This window comes from Sesamum indicum, unplaced genomic scaffold (assembly GCF_000512975.1).
Source record: "Sesamum indicum cultivar Zhongzhi No. 13 unplaced genomic scaffold, S_indicum_v1.0 scaffold00120, whole genome shotgun sequence".
Taxonomy (NCBI): Eukaryota; Viridiplantae; Streptophyta; class Magnoliopsida; order Lamiales; family Pedaliaceae; genus Sesamum; species Sesamum indicum.
This window is the reverse complement of record NW_011628049.1, coordinates 2,295-18,626: the sequence shown is the minus strand read 5'-3', so window position 1 is coordinate 18,626 and position 16,332 is coordinate 2,295. Positions and strand designations below refer to the sequence as shown.

Here is a 16,332-nt window from a genome sequence, read left to right as displayed (position 1 = left end):
ATTTAAGTATCTCATAAATAAGTATATATACCAAAAATCATAAAATTTTAAAATTTGAAATGGATTGATCATAAATAGAACAAACTTATGTGTTCAAAGTTGATCAGGTGTTATAATTCCTCTAACAACGACAAAGTATTTATAATTATGTCAAATTTCAATAAGGTAGCTGTAATTTACATAAAGTTTTTATATTTGCCATCATTTTTAGCAGTAGTTAGTATCTTGAGATGGATTGCAGAAGCAATGGGTAGTAATAATTGTGAATCATTGATTAATTAGTATTCGCTACAAATTTTTACTTTTAGCTATGATAATTAACTATAACGAAAAGTTATATTTCTTCTAGTGCAATATGCAAATAGATATTCTGAATAAATATAAAAGGATTTTAGATCAGAAAAACCGACAAAAATTGGAGTATAAGTGCATAAATAGATATATTCAAAGAGATGTCGAAAAATTTAAAAACTAGAATGTAACATATGCACGTAAAATCCTAGTTTTGTGATATTTATGTTTTTAATTTTAAGTCATTTGTCATATTTTGTTCTGCGAAAATATTAATTTATCATGATTTGTTTTTATAAAGAAAGCTTTTACAAAATTCTAGAACCTAAACATTAATTTTCTATTTTGTAAACTTGTTTGTTTCGGATAATATTGCATATATATCGATGATGTCTTGATTTAATGGTTACGATAAAAGCCTTGCAGTTCAGTTCGATTTCTGCATCAAAATAGAAAATGAGACGGAAGATAATCTATTTAACAAAAATTTAAAAGGCATATGACAATCTTGATTATTTATAAAAAAGGATAAATTATTCCATATATTATAAATTATTAAAATTTAAAAATTATGATAAATCAACACTATCTGTCACGGTCAAACAGAAATAGTGTGGTATAGTTAATTAATATTTATCATGGTTCTGATTATATCCGAAATATTTATCATGGTTCCCAGCTATGACCAAAAACATCTGTAATGGTATGTCAGCGAAAACAATAGCTAATAATATTAATTAGGATTCGTGTTTTTTTTTTCACTTATGATTATAGTAATTGATCATAACAAAGATCATATTTCTTGGTGATCATAACATAACAACAGTTAGGTCTGATTGTTCATCCATTTTTTTTGTTTTTTTAATTTATACAAGGTGATCAACCCTAATTAGTTTTGATCAGCATAAATATAATAGTATATCCCGACATATCTTATGAAGTAAATATTTTATTTCCAAAAATTCGAAACAAAGACGCAATTATTATTTAATTGAAAAGAATTAGAGCTAGTGAAGTAACTGAACAGAACTTTTATTATAAAACGAGTATGAAAATATCAAATATCGAGAAATCATGTCCATTTGCTACAATAATGAAAGGCCAAGATTTTCAGCCAAAGAGCTAATCTCAAAAGCCCTAAAGAAATGCACAAGGAAAGTGGGAAAAATTTGTACTAGTTGTCTCTTGCTCATTTGTACACATATGGACAGGAGAGTAAAACGTGAAACAATGCGAGTTCCCTTTACTTACGCTTGTGAATTCACATAAATGTTGTGGCAAATATGACCACAATTGGTCTTATTGCTTCAATGTTTGCACACTTGTTCATGCTTTTGTACCCTTCTTGTTCTCACAACTTTGTATTCTAAAATGGATTTTTTTTCTTTTAACGGAAATTACATCGACACATTTTCAAGTTTTTTATCTAATTATAGAATACGTTCATGTTAAATTGAAACTTATAATTACCTCCTTAAAACCTGCAAAAGATTATTAGCTTGATTGAATAATTTTAGAAGTGTTTACATATCCTTCCTCTTTTTTGGCGGAAGGAAAAAAGAAAAATGTTATATAAAATTTGATAAAATGATCAAAATTCCCAATTTGTTTCTTTTATGCATCACTCTGAATTGTCTCCATCATGTCCCCATATGTATCTAGCTGTCTTTTCGCCTTTTTTTCTTTTTTGTTATTACCAATCTTCACTTTAAAATAAGTCCCGCAACGAGCGCAACCCTCATGAAACCCTGAACAGACTGCCGGTGATAAGCCGGAGGAAGGTGAGGATGACGTCAAGTTATGCCCCTTATGCCCTGGGCGACACACGTGCTACAATGGCCGGGAAGGATTTCGGCTCTGGGCATGCTCGACACCATTAGGGGAGAATCAACGGAGCTTGAATGCTTATACTAAAGAAAGGTAATTCCCAGGATAGAAGTGTCTCATCAGCAGAGATTGAAACTAATAGTAAAGAAGGCCAAGCCAGGTGCCTTTAGTAATCGAAAGAGTTGCGATGCTGAGAATGTAACTAAGGATATCTTATTTAAAGTATGGTCTAAGAGTATTTTAGCTAGAAAAAAAATGATCAAAATTAAGTGGTGTATTCCATGTAAAATTTGTGGGAACCATAAAGTTACACATAAGAAGAAACAAATTTCAAGTGGGATGATTGTAATTTTTAATATATTGGAGTGTATTTGTAACTAGTTGAACCTAAAAAATGTGGATGTAATTTAACGCCCCTCCCCCCCAAGCAAAAATCGAGTTAAAAAATATTAACAATATGAATTACACCCATGTTGGCATAGTATAACCCTCGCACTTAATATAATATTATTCAAATCGTTTGATATTTTTATATTCGATTTATTTACATATAAAAAAAATTCCTAAAATTAAATATCAATACCATTAATACGGTGCTCTACTTGGTACTTAAGATACCAGTTCTCAACTTCAATGTTACGATCAAACCTCATTGCAGAGGTGGAGTTTTACCATTTTATATCGGTGTATTATTGGCTGGCGGTGGTCAATTTATAACACTTGACCGAAGGAGATTTTGCTTAATTTGTAACGTGTCAGTGAAATTTCAATGGCCAAATATTTATGTCTCTACGAGTTTTACTGAAAGAAAACATTCATTGTAGTTAGGTTTTCTTAATTAAGATAGGCACTATGCATTTATCCAATTAAATTCAGTGTGCATTCGGTGCTTTGTGCATTGTGTATACAGATAATCGTCATATACTTTCATTCACTTAATAAGGTATGTGTTGATAGCTAACTGTTCGAAGTATTGTATACTTAATGTAGCATCGATAAGTCCAATTTAACACCAACCTCACTTTTATTTATATGAAAAACAAACATGGGAGTCATAAAGAAGATGAAAACTTTATCTTGTATTATTTTCTAAAATTGTAATCCTAAAACATATAAAAGACAATTATTTGGAGAAGATTTGGGCAATGTAGGAAGTATCTTTCTACCATATGAAAAAATAAAAAAATAAGAATAATTTTGTATATATTTGTTATGAGAAAAGTATGAAATATTATGAACACTTTTAACTAAATTAGATTAGAATATGGTAATAATAGTGTAAAAATATTTAACTAATAAAAATATAGGAAGAACTCATTGGAATATTTAAAAGCCACAGTTTTTTTTATGTATTATGTATAAAAATATTAAATACTATAAATTCAATAGCCGAATGCGGGAAGAATTTAATTTACATAATTTAATATTTTACACTCAATACTTTTGTACTATTTATTAGTCGAGGTATTAAAGTAACTACTTTTTATAGACGAAATATGAATTTACTATAAAATATCATACTTATATTTATTAATTTAATTATATCAGTAAATTTCAGTACTATTTATTAGTCGAGGTATTAAAGTAACTACTTTTTATAGACGAAATATGAATTTACTATAAAATATCATATATATATTTATTAATTTAATTATATCAATAATTTTCAGTACTATTTATTAGTCGAGGTATTAAAGTAACTATTTTATAGACGAAATATGAATTTACTCTAAAATATCATACTTATATTCATTAATTTAATTATATCAATAAATTTCTATTTTATTAGATTTAGATTTAACTGGTTTTACATTCTTTTACTTCAATTAATTAAACAAATATGATAAAATTATTTTATATAAAAATTTTCATTATAATCTGATCAAGTGAATTTTCTTAGGTTTTTTTTTTTTTGGAAATTTTGGATGTAGTTAAAAAAATAATAAGAAATAAAAATATGTATGTATAGATATACAAATACAGTGTGGGGCCCACGCCACTCCCATTTCTACACCTTTTTCACTCATCTCCCTCTAACAACTCATTTTCCACATATAAAAACCCTACACACTCTCTCTCTCTCACACACAACTCAGAGAGAAGAACACTGAGACCAGCACACACCTATACATACACACACAGGCACCAACTCATCATCTTCTTCCATTCCCAAATAATATAAAAACCCTAATTTCCCCACCCCCTCCCCTTTACCCCTCTTCCTCCCCACCCCCCAATGCCTCCTCACTCCTAGCACCCCCTCCACTTCTCCACCACCACCAATGACTCTCACTCTCTCTCTCTCTCTCCTCCTCACTCTCTCTCTCCTCCTCATCTTCCACCACCACCACCATGCCTCCGCCTCCTACGACGAAATCCGCTCCCTCCTCGAGTTCAAGAAGGGCATCAAATCCGACCCCTCCAACCGAATCTTCTCCACTTGGGTTTTTCCTTCCAACGCCTCTGCCTGCCCTGACGCCTTCCACGGCGTCGTTTGTGACCCTTCCACTTCCTCCGTCGTCGCCATTGCCCTCGACAGACTCGGCCTTGTTGGCGACCTCAAATTCAGCACTCTCATTCCGTTGAAGTTCCTGCAGAATCTAACCCTTGCCGGAAATTCACTCTCCGGCCGGTTGGTCCCGACTCTTGGTGTGATATCATCCCTCCAAGTCATTGATCTCTCAGGAAATCAGTTCTACGGCCCAATTCCTGCTCGCTTGACTGATTTATGGGCACTGCATTTTGTTAATTTGTCAAATAATAACTTCTCTGGGACTTTTCCGGAAGGAATTAGGAATTTGCAGCAGTTGAAAGTGTTGGATTTGCATTCGAATCAGCTCCAGGGGAGTGTGGGGCAGCTGATTCCTGAGCTGAGGAACGTGGAGTACTTGGATTTGAGTGGAAACAAGTTTTTTGGGTCGATGGACTTGAGCGTGGAGAATGTTTCTAGTTTGGCTAATACTGTGCAGTTCGTGAATATGAGAGGGAATGATCTGGGAGGCAGCCTTTGGGGGACCGATGCGATGAAGTTATTCCGTAACTTGAGGGTTTTGGATTTAGGTGACAATGGGATTGTTGGTGAGCTTCCAGATTTTGGGCAGTTGCCAAATCTTCAGGTCTTAAAGCTAGACAGTAATCGGCTCTCTGGGTTGGTGCCAGGTGGGTTCTTGCAGGGGGAACTCCCACTGGTAGAGTTGGATCTCAGTGGGAATGAATTATCGGGTGAGATTTGATTTTTAATTCTGCTGTGTTGCTTATATTAATGACTAATTTTAGTTCAGATAGATCAGTGTTATGCTGAAAAAACTTTTGGCCCTTCTTTGTTTGAATTATGATGGGCTGTTTCTTGTGTGAATAAATGTGGTTATAGTTGGAAAAAGTTAGCTTTGTTACCCTTGATCTTTTGGCCACCTCTTGTGGGACATTTGTCCATTAATTATTTTGTGCTATGTGATCTGCGATTGCGGGGTGGTGTGGTGTAATTCATTTAGCTTAATTTGATTCCAGTCGAATAGTACTTATATACTGTTAACTTAATACAATCACAAAACGATAAGAAGAACTCTTATTGTATTCAGTTGTTTAATAGCTGCACTTTTATTTTGATTGCATAGACCTCAAGCTAGAACATTCAGATGGGCATTTATTGTGAGCCTCATTGAACACGAAAAAGTATCTCAAAGTCAATATCAGGCTCAGAAAACTGTTTTTGTTGTAAGACTCATTTTTGTCACTTATGGCAAGGTTTGTGTGCAGTTTAAAAAGAAAATGCAGTAGAAACAAAAGATGTGATTGCACACTTTTAACAAGAATTTTTCGAAGTAAAACCTAAATTTCTACTGTCTACTTTGCTGAGAGATAAATAAAACACCATGCAGCAGCTACCACCTCAAATAAATGCGCGTCAGACACGCACGTTTTTACAAAATTACAAGAACTAAGGATCATATAATGGTCCAATTTTTAATAAGCTCGGATCTTTGACAGTTGGAATGGTCCAGAAGATGCCATACTTGGGGATATCCTGTCTTTTTTGGTTAATGAATTGTTGCAGAGGTATATATCAACTCATACGTTGACTAGAGATAGTGCTTGAATGGAGAATTGTGCCATTTGTTTGTATTTTGATGCAATTTGTGCTCCATTTGGTTGTGGCTCTCTACCCAACTTGCTCTGGCCCCAGCTAATTTTAGTGCTTGGATTTTTAGTGCTAAAGATCGTAGGCATGGTAATTTCCTGACGCCGATATAGGTTTTCTAGCGTAGCTGGTAGATGAGAATAGGTGACAGAAGCCGTAGAGCTGGGTTAATTTACCATGGATTTATGTTACTGAGAGTAATTGGTTGACAATCAAGTTAAGGTGATTGAAGCAAAATAAAACTGACAACGAGTGCAGTGGGTTTTATTTATATGAACCAATTTAAAGTAGTTGATTTGGTCAATTTTATTAAATGGGTCCGGATGAATATGGCCTTAATGTTTTCAGTCTCTTAACGAAAAAGCCGGAAAATTGAGAAGCTTTTTGTCTATAAAGATGGTGGTCATTACATTTCATACCTTAAGTAGATGCTTCAACTAAAAGTTGCACGTCTTTTCACATTTAAAGTTGTGTTCTTGAATTAGTTGCTCTGTTTTCTTATAGATTCACATGGAGTTTGGATTTTCTTTTTGCTACTACCTGTGCCACATTTGCTGTTTATTTTTCGATCTTTAAATGGAGTATCATGTGCATATAGCTACTGTACCCAACATAACCAAGAATCAGATTTAAGATTCTAATATCATGAAGTGGTAATATTTGACATATATGTAACTGGAACAAGTTTTATTATACCACCATTTTATATTTTTGGCTAAAAAGAATGCCATATTTCTGTGACAGGAAACATTGCTTCCTCTTATTGCTGTTGCATTTATCTGTTATTACTATCTTTGAACATAAAACCTAAAGTTTCGGTTTATATTATCAGGTGTCATTCCGGGAATCAATTCAACAACTTTGGGTACTCTGAATCTTTCGTCAAACTCACTCTCCGGGCTCTTGCCGCCTTCAATAGGAAATTGTCGGATTGTTGATCTTAGCAGAAATCTCCTATCAGATGAAATCTCTGTTCTGACAAATTGGAATGCTGATTTAGAAATTTTAGATTTGAGCTCCAACAGCTTGACTGGCAGCATTCCGAATCTGATGCAGTTCCAAGGACTGACTGTGCTTAGTATTAGAAACAATTCCATAGAAGGAAACTTGCCTTCTGCATTGGGCTCCTTGCCAAAGCTCAATACAGTTGATCTTAGCTCCAACAGACTTGACGGTCCAATCCCACATAGCTTCTTTGCTTCAATTACCTTAACAAATTTGAATTTGTCTACCAATCGTTTGACTGGAGGAATTCCTCTTGGAGGCTCACATACTAGTGAGTTACTGGTTCTATCATCTGGTCCAGCAATGGAGTCTCTAGATCTTTCAAATAATTTGTTGGCGGGTGGATTACCTTCTGATATAGGTAATTGGGGGAGGCTGAAGTTGTTGAATCTTGCTTACAATAGTTTATCTGGGCAGCTGCCAATTGAGTTGAGCAGACTTAGTGTCCTTGAGTACCTTAATTTGTCCCACAACTCCTTCAGTGGAAATATTCCTGACAAACTACCATTGACACTGAAGTTCTTTGACGTGGCCTACAATAACTTATCAGGAAAGATCCCAGAAAATTTGAACTACTTTCCTGATTCTTCATTTTCTGGAAACAGCCTTGAACCCCGTCATGGTTTTGCACCTGGTAATCATGTTCCTAAACAAATTCAAGACAGGGTAAACCATCATAGGTCAAAATCTAGTATTAAAGTAGCCATTATTGTTGCATCTGTTGGAGCTGCTGTGATGATTGCCTTTGTTATATTAGCTTATCGTCGGGCTCGATTTCACGATTTCCATGTCCGAAGAGGATTTTGTGGCCAAACCCCCGGTAGAGATATCAAAGCAGGAAGGTTTGCTCGTACTTCCCTTTTCGGATTCCATACCAGCATGGAGCCCCCTCCAACTTCGTTGAGCTTTTCTAATGATCATTTGTTAACTTCAAACTCAAGATCTTTGTCGGGCCAAATGGGTTCTGGTACTGAAATTTTTGGGAATGTATTGCCTGAGGGAGTGGCTGCTAGTGCTGCTTCCACAAATCCTTCTGAACAAGATAACCGCCCAACAACCTCTGGAAGGAAATCGTCTCCCGGGTCTCCAATAGTGTCCTCCCCCCGATTCATTGACACATTAGAACCTGTTACTCTGGATGTGTATTCGCCAGATAGATTGGCAGGAGAGCTGTTCTTTGTAGATACCTCTCTAGTATTTACGGCTGAGGAGTTGTCTCGAGCTCCAGCAGAAGTACTTGGTAGAAGTAGTCATGGCACTTTGTACAAAGCTACCCTAGATAATGGGCATATGCTGACTGTAAAATGGTTGAGGGTTGGCTTGGTCAAACACAAGAAAGAATTTGCAAAGGAAGTAAAAAAGATTGGATCAGTAAGACATCAGAGTATTGTACCTTTACGAGCTTATTATTGGGGGCCAAGAGAACAAGAGAGGCTTATTCTGGCTGACTATGTTGTGGGAGATAGCTTGGCTTTACATCTTTATGGTAAGGATTTGGATAATACTGCTTATATAGTATTTGGATCTGAAATTGGATTTACTTTATTGGCGTTTTTCTTATATGCTTCAGCCATATAGAATATAGTGATTTGCCTGATATTGAGGTGCAAGAGGCCATGAAATTATTTACAGAATCTTGCAACAGATCTTTAGTATACATATTTGAGGAGAGGCTTTTCATCTCAATATGTCTAATTCATTACAATTCCATTTCCATGGCATCGGTAAACCTACATTACTTATGACAGACTTTCTGTTTCCATTGTTTAATGCCCCAGTGTCTGTTAAAGATTTGCAAATTCAGTTTAGCATCAGATTTATGCTAATACCTTTACTGATATTCTTTCAAGATGAGAAATCAATTAATTAACTTTCATCATTTTTACTTTCTGTCTGAAATATTAAACTCTGATGGATTGCCCGAAATGCCATCTGAAGCATTCTGAAAATTGCATTCTCAAGGGTTTCTGACTTCCAGGTTTAATTTAGCTTCTTGTGAATTGCTTTCAAGGAACTTTATTTGTTACTTCTATTATCATCTTTGTCTATGTCTCTGAGTTGTTGCTCTTGGTGCTTGTCTGTAAGTCTTAACTTACTGGTTCCTTGGGCCTGACCTTTCCTAGTGATTGCACTTACGAACCCGCAAATGAGAATTTACTACAACATCGTTTTTACAGTAATTGATTTTGAATGCTTTTGCTAGTTTAAATCACGCATTTACTACAAAGCATGTGGTTAACTATAGTTTTAAATGACTTTTCATACTATGCCAAAATATTTACCAGTATATACATTTCATGCAGAGACCACGCCTCGGCGGTACTCTCCCTTATTATTCAGCGAGAGGTTAAAAGTTGCTAGTGGTGTTGCTCAGGCTCTTATGTTCCTTCACGACCGAGGCCTACCTCATGGAAACCTAAAGCCGACAAATGTACTATTGGTGGGCACTGAGTACAATGTTAAACTCACTGATTATGGTCTCCACCGTCTGATGACCCCTGCAGGAATTGCAGAGCAGATACTTAACCTGGGGGCTCTTGGCTACCGTGCCCCAGAACTCGCTAGTTCAGCCAAACCCGTCCCTTCATTTAAGGCTGATGTATATGCATTTGGTGTAATCTTGATGGAATTATTGACAAGAAGAAGTGCCGGCGACATTATCTCGGGCCAGTCAGGTGCCGTCGATCTTACAGATTGGGTACGGCTTTGTGATCGAGAGGGACGGGGAATGGATTGCATCGACAGAGACATTGCTGGTGGAGAGGAACACTCCAAGGCGATGGATGACTTGCTTGCTGTATCACTAAGGTGCATTCTTCCTGTAAATGAAAGGCCTAACATCAGACAAGTCTGCGAGGATATCTGTTCGATATCTGTGTGAAATTTTTGTACATGTGTCTTGAAATTAATTCTTTTTTTTTTTTTAATTTCTGTGACCTGTTTTCATTTGTTTCTATTTTTGGAAATTTTTTTAATTTCTTCCATTTGCCTTGTAATTTGGGCTGATCTTCACATATGTTTAGTTCCTCCCCTTCAACTTTTGTGTAAAGGGATGTTTAGTCCATTATTTAATTGACGGGAATACCCCCATTTGCTGTAACTTGTTATTTATTATACACTATAATTGTTTCAGTTAATTTGCTTAAAGGTTTTCTCTTTTTTGTTTTGTATTTTTCCCGCCGGCAGTTCTATATAATTGAAAGCTCTAGCACTAGTGATCAGTTTCTCGTGTAAGATTGTCTTAATTTAGCTTCTAATCATGATTTGAGATACAATTCTTTTAGTAGTTTGAGATTTTGATGCATGTCAGATTTTACATAGTTATAAATATTTATTTATTTAAAAAATTATAATATTCTCTTAATTTTAACATTGGTGTAGTAACAAGTTCATTGTCTTTTCATCTTATTGAATTGTTCAAAACGTCTTTTTAAATGATAAATTATAATTTTACATATACTTTTAAGAATTTGAGAACAGGTTAGAGGCAAGGAAAGAAGGTAATAAGGCCATGCCTTGGCAATTCGCTTTTAGCGATAGAATTGGGCACAATGAAGCAATCAAAGTCGGAGGAAACAAGCTAGCCCGAGCCTCGAAAGGAATCCATCTCTTTTAATCAATCCCCTACTTTTGATTGACAAGAGCGCAGACAGCAAGAGAATTGCTTCCATCGAGCTTCACAGTACTTATCTGAAGGGAAGGAAGACTATTCAAGGGTCCAAGTTGGCTGGCTCAGACTACTGTGCTTAAGGGCATCCCTGAGGGAAACTGCTATGCATTCCTACTCAACATCCCGCTTCCAATTGTTGGAAAATTTCAATAATTGAAACAACGTTTTGAAATATTGCATGTTGGAACAAGTAATTATAGCAATTAGAAACATTATTTATAATAAGAAAATTAAATTAAAAAACTTACAACAAAAATAGTATCGTAACAATTCTCAATTCAATTATAGTCGTTAATTTACCCGAATCAAATAAAAGGTTTCATGCTCAGCTTTTTGTGAATAAATAGTAAATTAATACACAAAAAAGATCACAATAATATAAAAACGAAATAGCAATTTCAAATTCCCAAATTGAGTTCTCCACTTTGAATTACCAACTTTCATGTTCTGTGTTAAGTCAAGCTTTAGTTTGTGTAATCCTTTCTTAAGAATTGTTTCCTGAGGTTAGGTTACCTCCATGAATATATAGAGCCTCCAGTCGTCCATCGAAACCTAAAATCAAGCAGATCAACAATGGAATCCAAGATTTCTCTTTGATATTGGGATTATGGAATTCTTAGGTCCCGAATGGTAATCATGTAACACCTGCTCCTCCTGCAGGAATGTTAGGGTAAATCGTCTACTTTTTATATGAAATCAAGAAATTTCTTTACTAATCTTACATGTAGGAGTAGTACATTTGATCTCTAACTGATTGGTATACATTATTATGATGGATATCTAGTTAATTGGTCGTGAAAACAACCGTACTTGTGGTGTTAAATGAGAAGTAGTGACGATGTTCACATTTGGAATACTTATAATCAGGGAAATTGGCAACTGCGAGTGAAATAGAGGTTTTGTGAAATCATGATATTAAGCTTGAAAGAGAAGCTGCCGTATAGCACAGTTTTGATAGCAATAGGATATGATGTCAAATAATGTTAAATTGTATTTTTTTATTATGAACTGAAATATGTGTAGATTATTAACAAGTGTGCAAAAAAGCACATAAGTTGATCAAAATCGGATACATAGACCTAATAAAAAGATTTAAAAAAAACTTTGCTCTATCGATCAAACAAGTTTTAAAACATATCCTCCATCCAGGCAGCAAAGCCAAACTCAAACTCAAACCTTCCCGTTTCCCAACACCAACCAAACACGTTGAGTTAGTATGGTTTTGGGTCATCCCTTCAACATCAGTACTAGTAAAATTCTTCTTCTTGCCAAATAGAAAAATCGATACACGGTATGTAACATTCTTCCCATGTAATTTATGCTTGTTATTTCAGGAAGTGGTTTGTCAGAGCCAAACCGTAAGCGCCTATCAAAATTCATAAAAATGGGACTGGGTTACACATTTGGCATTAGCATTCTGAGTTGGGGTTTCCTGATTATGAAAACAAAGAGTGAAAAATGATGTTTATTTTAGGAAACAAGAAACTGTAATGTTGTTGGTTGAGTTTGTTGTCAATTAATTTCCCAAAATACTCTTGGATCGCAACGGTCACTAACTCCTTTCTTTCCCTCTCTCTCTCTCTCTTTCTCTTTCTCTCATCTCAATATAAACAAGCCAGCCTACCACACCACCACGCTCATACAGACTTCATCGGATGCAACTCTAGAAAACTTTTCATCACTCTTAATATGAAAAACCTTTAGCACAACACGCTTATAGAAGTTTTCATCTATCTCCTTGTATACAGACTGGAGAGTTGAGTTGAAGACCTGTTTCCTCTTCACATTACTCAACAATATTGCTTTCTCTCTCTGCAGCAATTCATCCAACTCCAGGTATGAACACGGCCCTTTTCCTTTCTTTGTTTTATGTTTTTTTTCATTTGAACAGAGTCCTAGTTTTTTGTCAAATCTTGAACTCAAACATTCAAGAACATTAATAGTTTTCTATCAAGAAACAAAAAACTCTTACTCAAAGATTCAACCGCTGTCAAGAATTTCAAGAAATCAAAGAATCTTGAACTCAAATATTCAAAAACTTTATGTTTTTCTCTCAAGAGTTTCAAGAAATCAAAGAATCTTGAACTTAAAGATTCAAGAAGTTTATGTTTTCTATCAAGAGTTTCAAGAAACAAATAAAGATTGAACAAGTTTAAGGTTTCTTACAAGAATTTCAAGAAATCATGGAATCTTGAACTCAAAGATTCAAGAACTTCATGTTTTCTGTCAAGAATTTCAATAAACAAACGAGTCTTGAATCTTTGTGATTCAAGAATTCTAAGTCTTGTGTCAAGAATTTCAAGCATCAAGGATAGTCTCAACAAGATTAAGTTTAATGTGTAGAAACAAGGAGTCTTCCACTCAGCCTTGGTTGTGTGCAGTCTGAAACCAGACCAAGCATGATTGTGTCTCCAGTGCCAATAGGTTGCTCAACTCCTAATTGCATACCATAAGTTATTTTCAGTGAGCTCTTTCGGTTATTGGGACATGATCTAGATGAAATTTTCACAAAAATTTTTCTAAACATCTTCAGTTCACATTTGTCCAGGTTTCATAGTGCTTCAGTGTTCTTGGCTCTGTTATTCTGTAATGCTGTTCAGTCATATCATACCTCAGGATGTGCATTTGAGGCACGTTGACATATTTCTTCACACATCATTTTTTGCTTTACTATTGATTTTAAATTTCTCGAAACGAAGCTGTCTGAGGAACGTCCTGATTGCTTTGTGAACACTTCCCCTACTGCTGAGGAGACCTTGAATCATCTACGCCAGCAGTGTGACTCCTCTCCACAGTCTCTGTGTCAGCAGAGACTGCATTGTTAAGATAAGTTTTTCCAGCTAAGATTCTCATATTTGATGTGATTTAGGGTTTTAATTGCCTTACAGGGTAAGATTGCTCTATGTTGTCACATGGTGAGAATATTTACTCTAATGAAAGAAAGTTGAGGCAAACCCTCCTGGTTTTGCATGCAGAGTTCACTAACTGAGGGATCTTTACTGGTGTACAACCTGGATAATTTGATTTATTTTCATATGTGTGAAGTAGAAGGAGAATGCATCCTGATGTGCTCTTTGAGAAGAAAATCCTTGCTCAGGCTGTTGCATTTGGTGATGTTGGAGTTACTTCTGATGACATCTGGCACTAGAAGATGTGAAAGAAACCCAGTTCCGTAGTGTTTTGACTCTATATAATTTTGTATATGTGATTCCTTTTTATTACCTTGATTGATAAGTTTCTTTTTTTTTTTGGTCCATTTTGCTGCACACTTTCATAATTTTGGTACTTAACTAGCAGTTAAATTTCTTCCTATTTGCAGGGATGTCAAGGACCCCGTTCTTGTAAAGTTTCAAGATCACCACTCTTATAAATTTCTTCGTGCCTCGTAATTTAGGTTTGAATTAGGCTTCATGTATTGCATACTCTTGTGAACCAGCATGAATGTTGTTCTCAATGATAAATAGCAATTCGTAATCATCACCTTTTTGGCACAATCTGTTTCTGGCAGAATCCTCATTGTAATGCAATGTCCTACTTCCACTCTTGGTCAAGGCCTCCAATGTGACTTGTGGGTAAGAGATCCAACAATCAGTAAATCCTCGTGCAATCTCGAGCATATAGAATAAGAGGTTATGTTATGTGTTTGCTTTTTAGTTAGTTTAGTTGAGAGGTTCAACTCGTCATGGTATTTTGTCAAGGTACTGGAAAATTATTGAGATGTTCAATTAATTCTATTAGTGACTCCAGGACGAGAATCAGTTGTGCTGTTTGAAATTACTGGGCAAAATAAATAAATAAATAAATAAAAAAGCAGTTGTCCAGGTGAATGCAAAGATTTATTTTAAGGTTCAAGTGTTCCGCTAAATGGAGGTGATGAAGTGGTTTCCACCTCAACTAGCAAACATACTTACGCATCCTTTTACCCACATATTTGAGTTAAGGTTTGTGTGGCTATACTCTTTTGGTCAAGGCGCCTAGCATGAGTAATGCAATTAGATACCATTTCATGTTATAAGTTACGTCGCTGATTTTGTGGATCTGCTTTTTCTCCTAGTGAAAGTACTAACCAACATTTGTATAGCATTTCATGTTAAAAGCCACGTGAAGGTGCTTTTCATATAATTCTCAAACTTTTGCATTTATTTTACAAAATGTCTTGCCTCATACTTCTCAGGTGATAGATACTTAAAGTTGTAGATTATAGTAGAGCACAAAGTCATGTTTGTGCCTCGTGTTTTAGAAGACGAGTGACTTGTTCTGGCTAGTGATGGCTTATGGGATACAATGACAAATGAAAAAGTTTGTGCGGTGGCTAACAAACGAATCTTAATATGGCACGGAAAGAATACCACGAACCTATTAAATAAAAGGGGTCTAGGAGTTGACCCTGTTGGCAAGTTGCGGCTAACTACTTTTCGAGCCTCGCACTTCAGAAATGGAACAAGGATAATATTTCTATAATTTTGTTGAATTTATTGGATATCCGGAAGATATGAAGGATTTTTCTCTTAAATGTTGTTTTGAGAGAGCAACAGTATCTGTACATATTTGAGTGTCAGTTCTTGATATTTCATGCAGGCGTTTTGTTCTTTTGAGACAATGTTAAAATAATTATTTGCACAATAAATTATTAACAAATTGAGTAATGTGACAGTGTAAAATGTATATTGATTGAAATCGAAAAAAATATTCATACCGAAACTTGATTATTAAAATTGAACTTCAACCCAATATTTATACACTTGGCTCTCCAAATATGTAATGCAAGAGAGATGACATTTATTTTCAATTGATTCACGTATTAAATTACTTATTTGAGATAGTAAAGTTATGAGATCAATTCTTTTCAAAATTTGTACATGTATATTTTATTTTATATCAAAATCATTTTGCTTTAGAATAATTACATTGATATTTGACATAATATTATAAAGTGTTATAATACATATAAGAAGTTGTTCGATTTTGTCCCATGCAATAAATATGTATAATCTAATTTTAACATATTTTAAAGTTTAAATTATAAAATTAATTTGAGAAAATCCATCATATCTTCCACATATCCAAGTACATTGATCTCACGTCAAAAATAGAATACTTCTTTATAAAGATTCATTAAAAGATTAGAAACATATATATCTTTTTTATTTTGAATTGAATTCGGGCATAAAAATAATTATTCTTCCAAATTACTGGTTCAAAACTTTTAAAATATTACATAAATTGAGACGCATGTGTATGAAATATAAATAAATTATTCAAACCTAATTTTTTTTTATCTAAGTTATTAATTTAGCATGAATTATATCAACATAATTAATTAAACTTGTACTCCTCAATAAATTACACATTGTGAAATCATAATGATCTTTGTTGTGCTTTTCTGGTTATATTATTTTTA

The 16,332-nt window shown here is 34.6% G+C and overlaps 1 protein-coding gene and 1 long non-coding RNA gene across 2 annotated transcripts; both read left to right on the top strand.

Annotated features, from left to right (window-relative positions):
• Positions 1 to 4,336: 4,336 nt before the first annotated feature.
• LOC105178998 (probable inactive receptor kinase At5g10020) lies at positions 4,337 to 10,361 on the top strand. The gene is made up of 3 exons (XM_011102580.2): positions 4,337 to 5,340; positions 7,089 to 8,747; positions 9,565 to 10,361. The coding sequence occupies exons 1-3, from the start codon at positions 4,401 to 4,403 to the stop codon at positions 10,140 to 10,142; spliced, it is 3,177 nt and encodes a 1,058-aa protein (XP_011100882.1). The 5' UTR covers positions 4,337 to 4,400; the 3' UTR covers positions 10,143 to 10,361.
• A 2,226-nt stretch (positions 10,362 to 12,587) lies between these two features.
• LOC110011292 lies at positions 12,588 to 14,457 on the top strand. Its single transcript, XR_002286270.1, has 3 exons — positions 12,588 to 12,767; positions 13,631 to 14,098; positions 14,251 to 14,457. It is a non-coding gene; the product is annotated as an uncharacterized LOC110011292 (long non-coding RNA).
• The last annotated feature ends 1,875 nt before the right edge of the window (positions 14,458 to 16,332 follow it).

Coding starts and splice junctions, on each gene's coding strand:
- LOC105178998 (XM_011102580.2), top strand. CDS start 4,401: ATGACTCTCACTCTCTCTCTCTCTCTCCTCCTCACTCTCTCTCTCCTC. Junction 5,341..7,088: donor CAGTGGGAATGAATTATCGG/GTGAGATTTGAT, acceptor TTATATTATCAG/GTGTCATTCCGGGAATCAAT. Junction 8,748..9,564: donor CTTGGCTTTACATCTTTATG/GTAAGGATTTGG, acceptor CATTTCATGCAG/AGACCACGCCTCGGCGGTAC.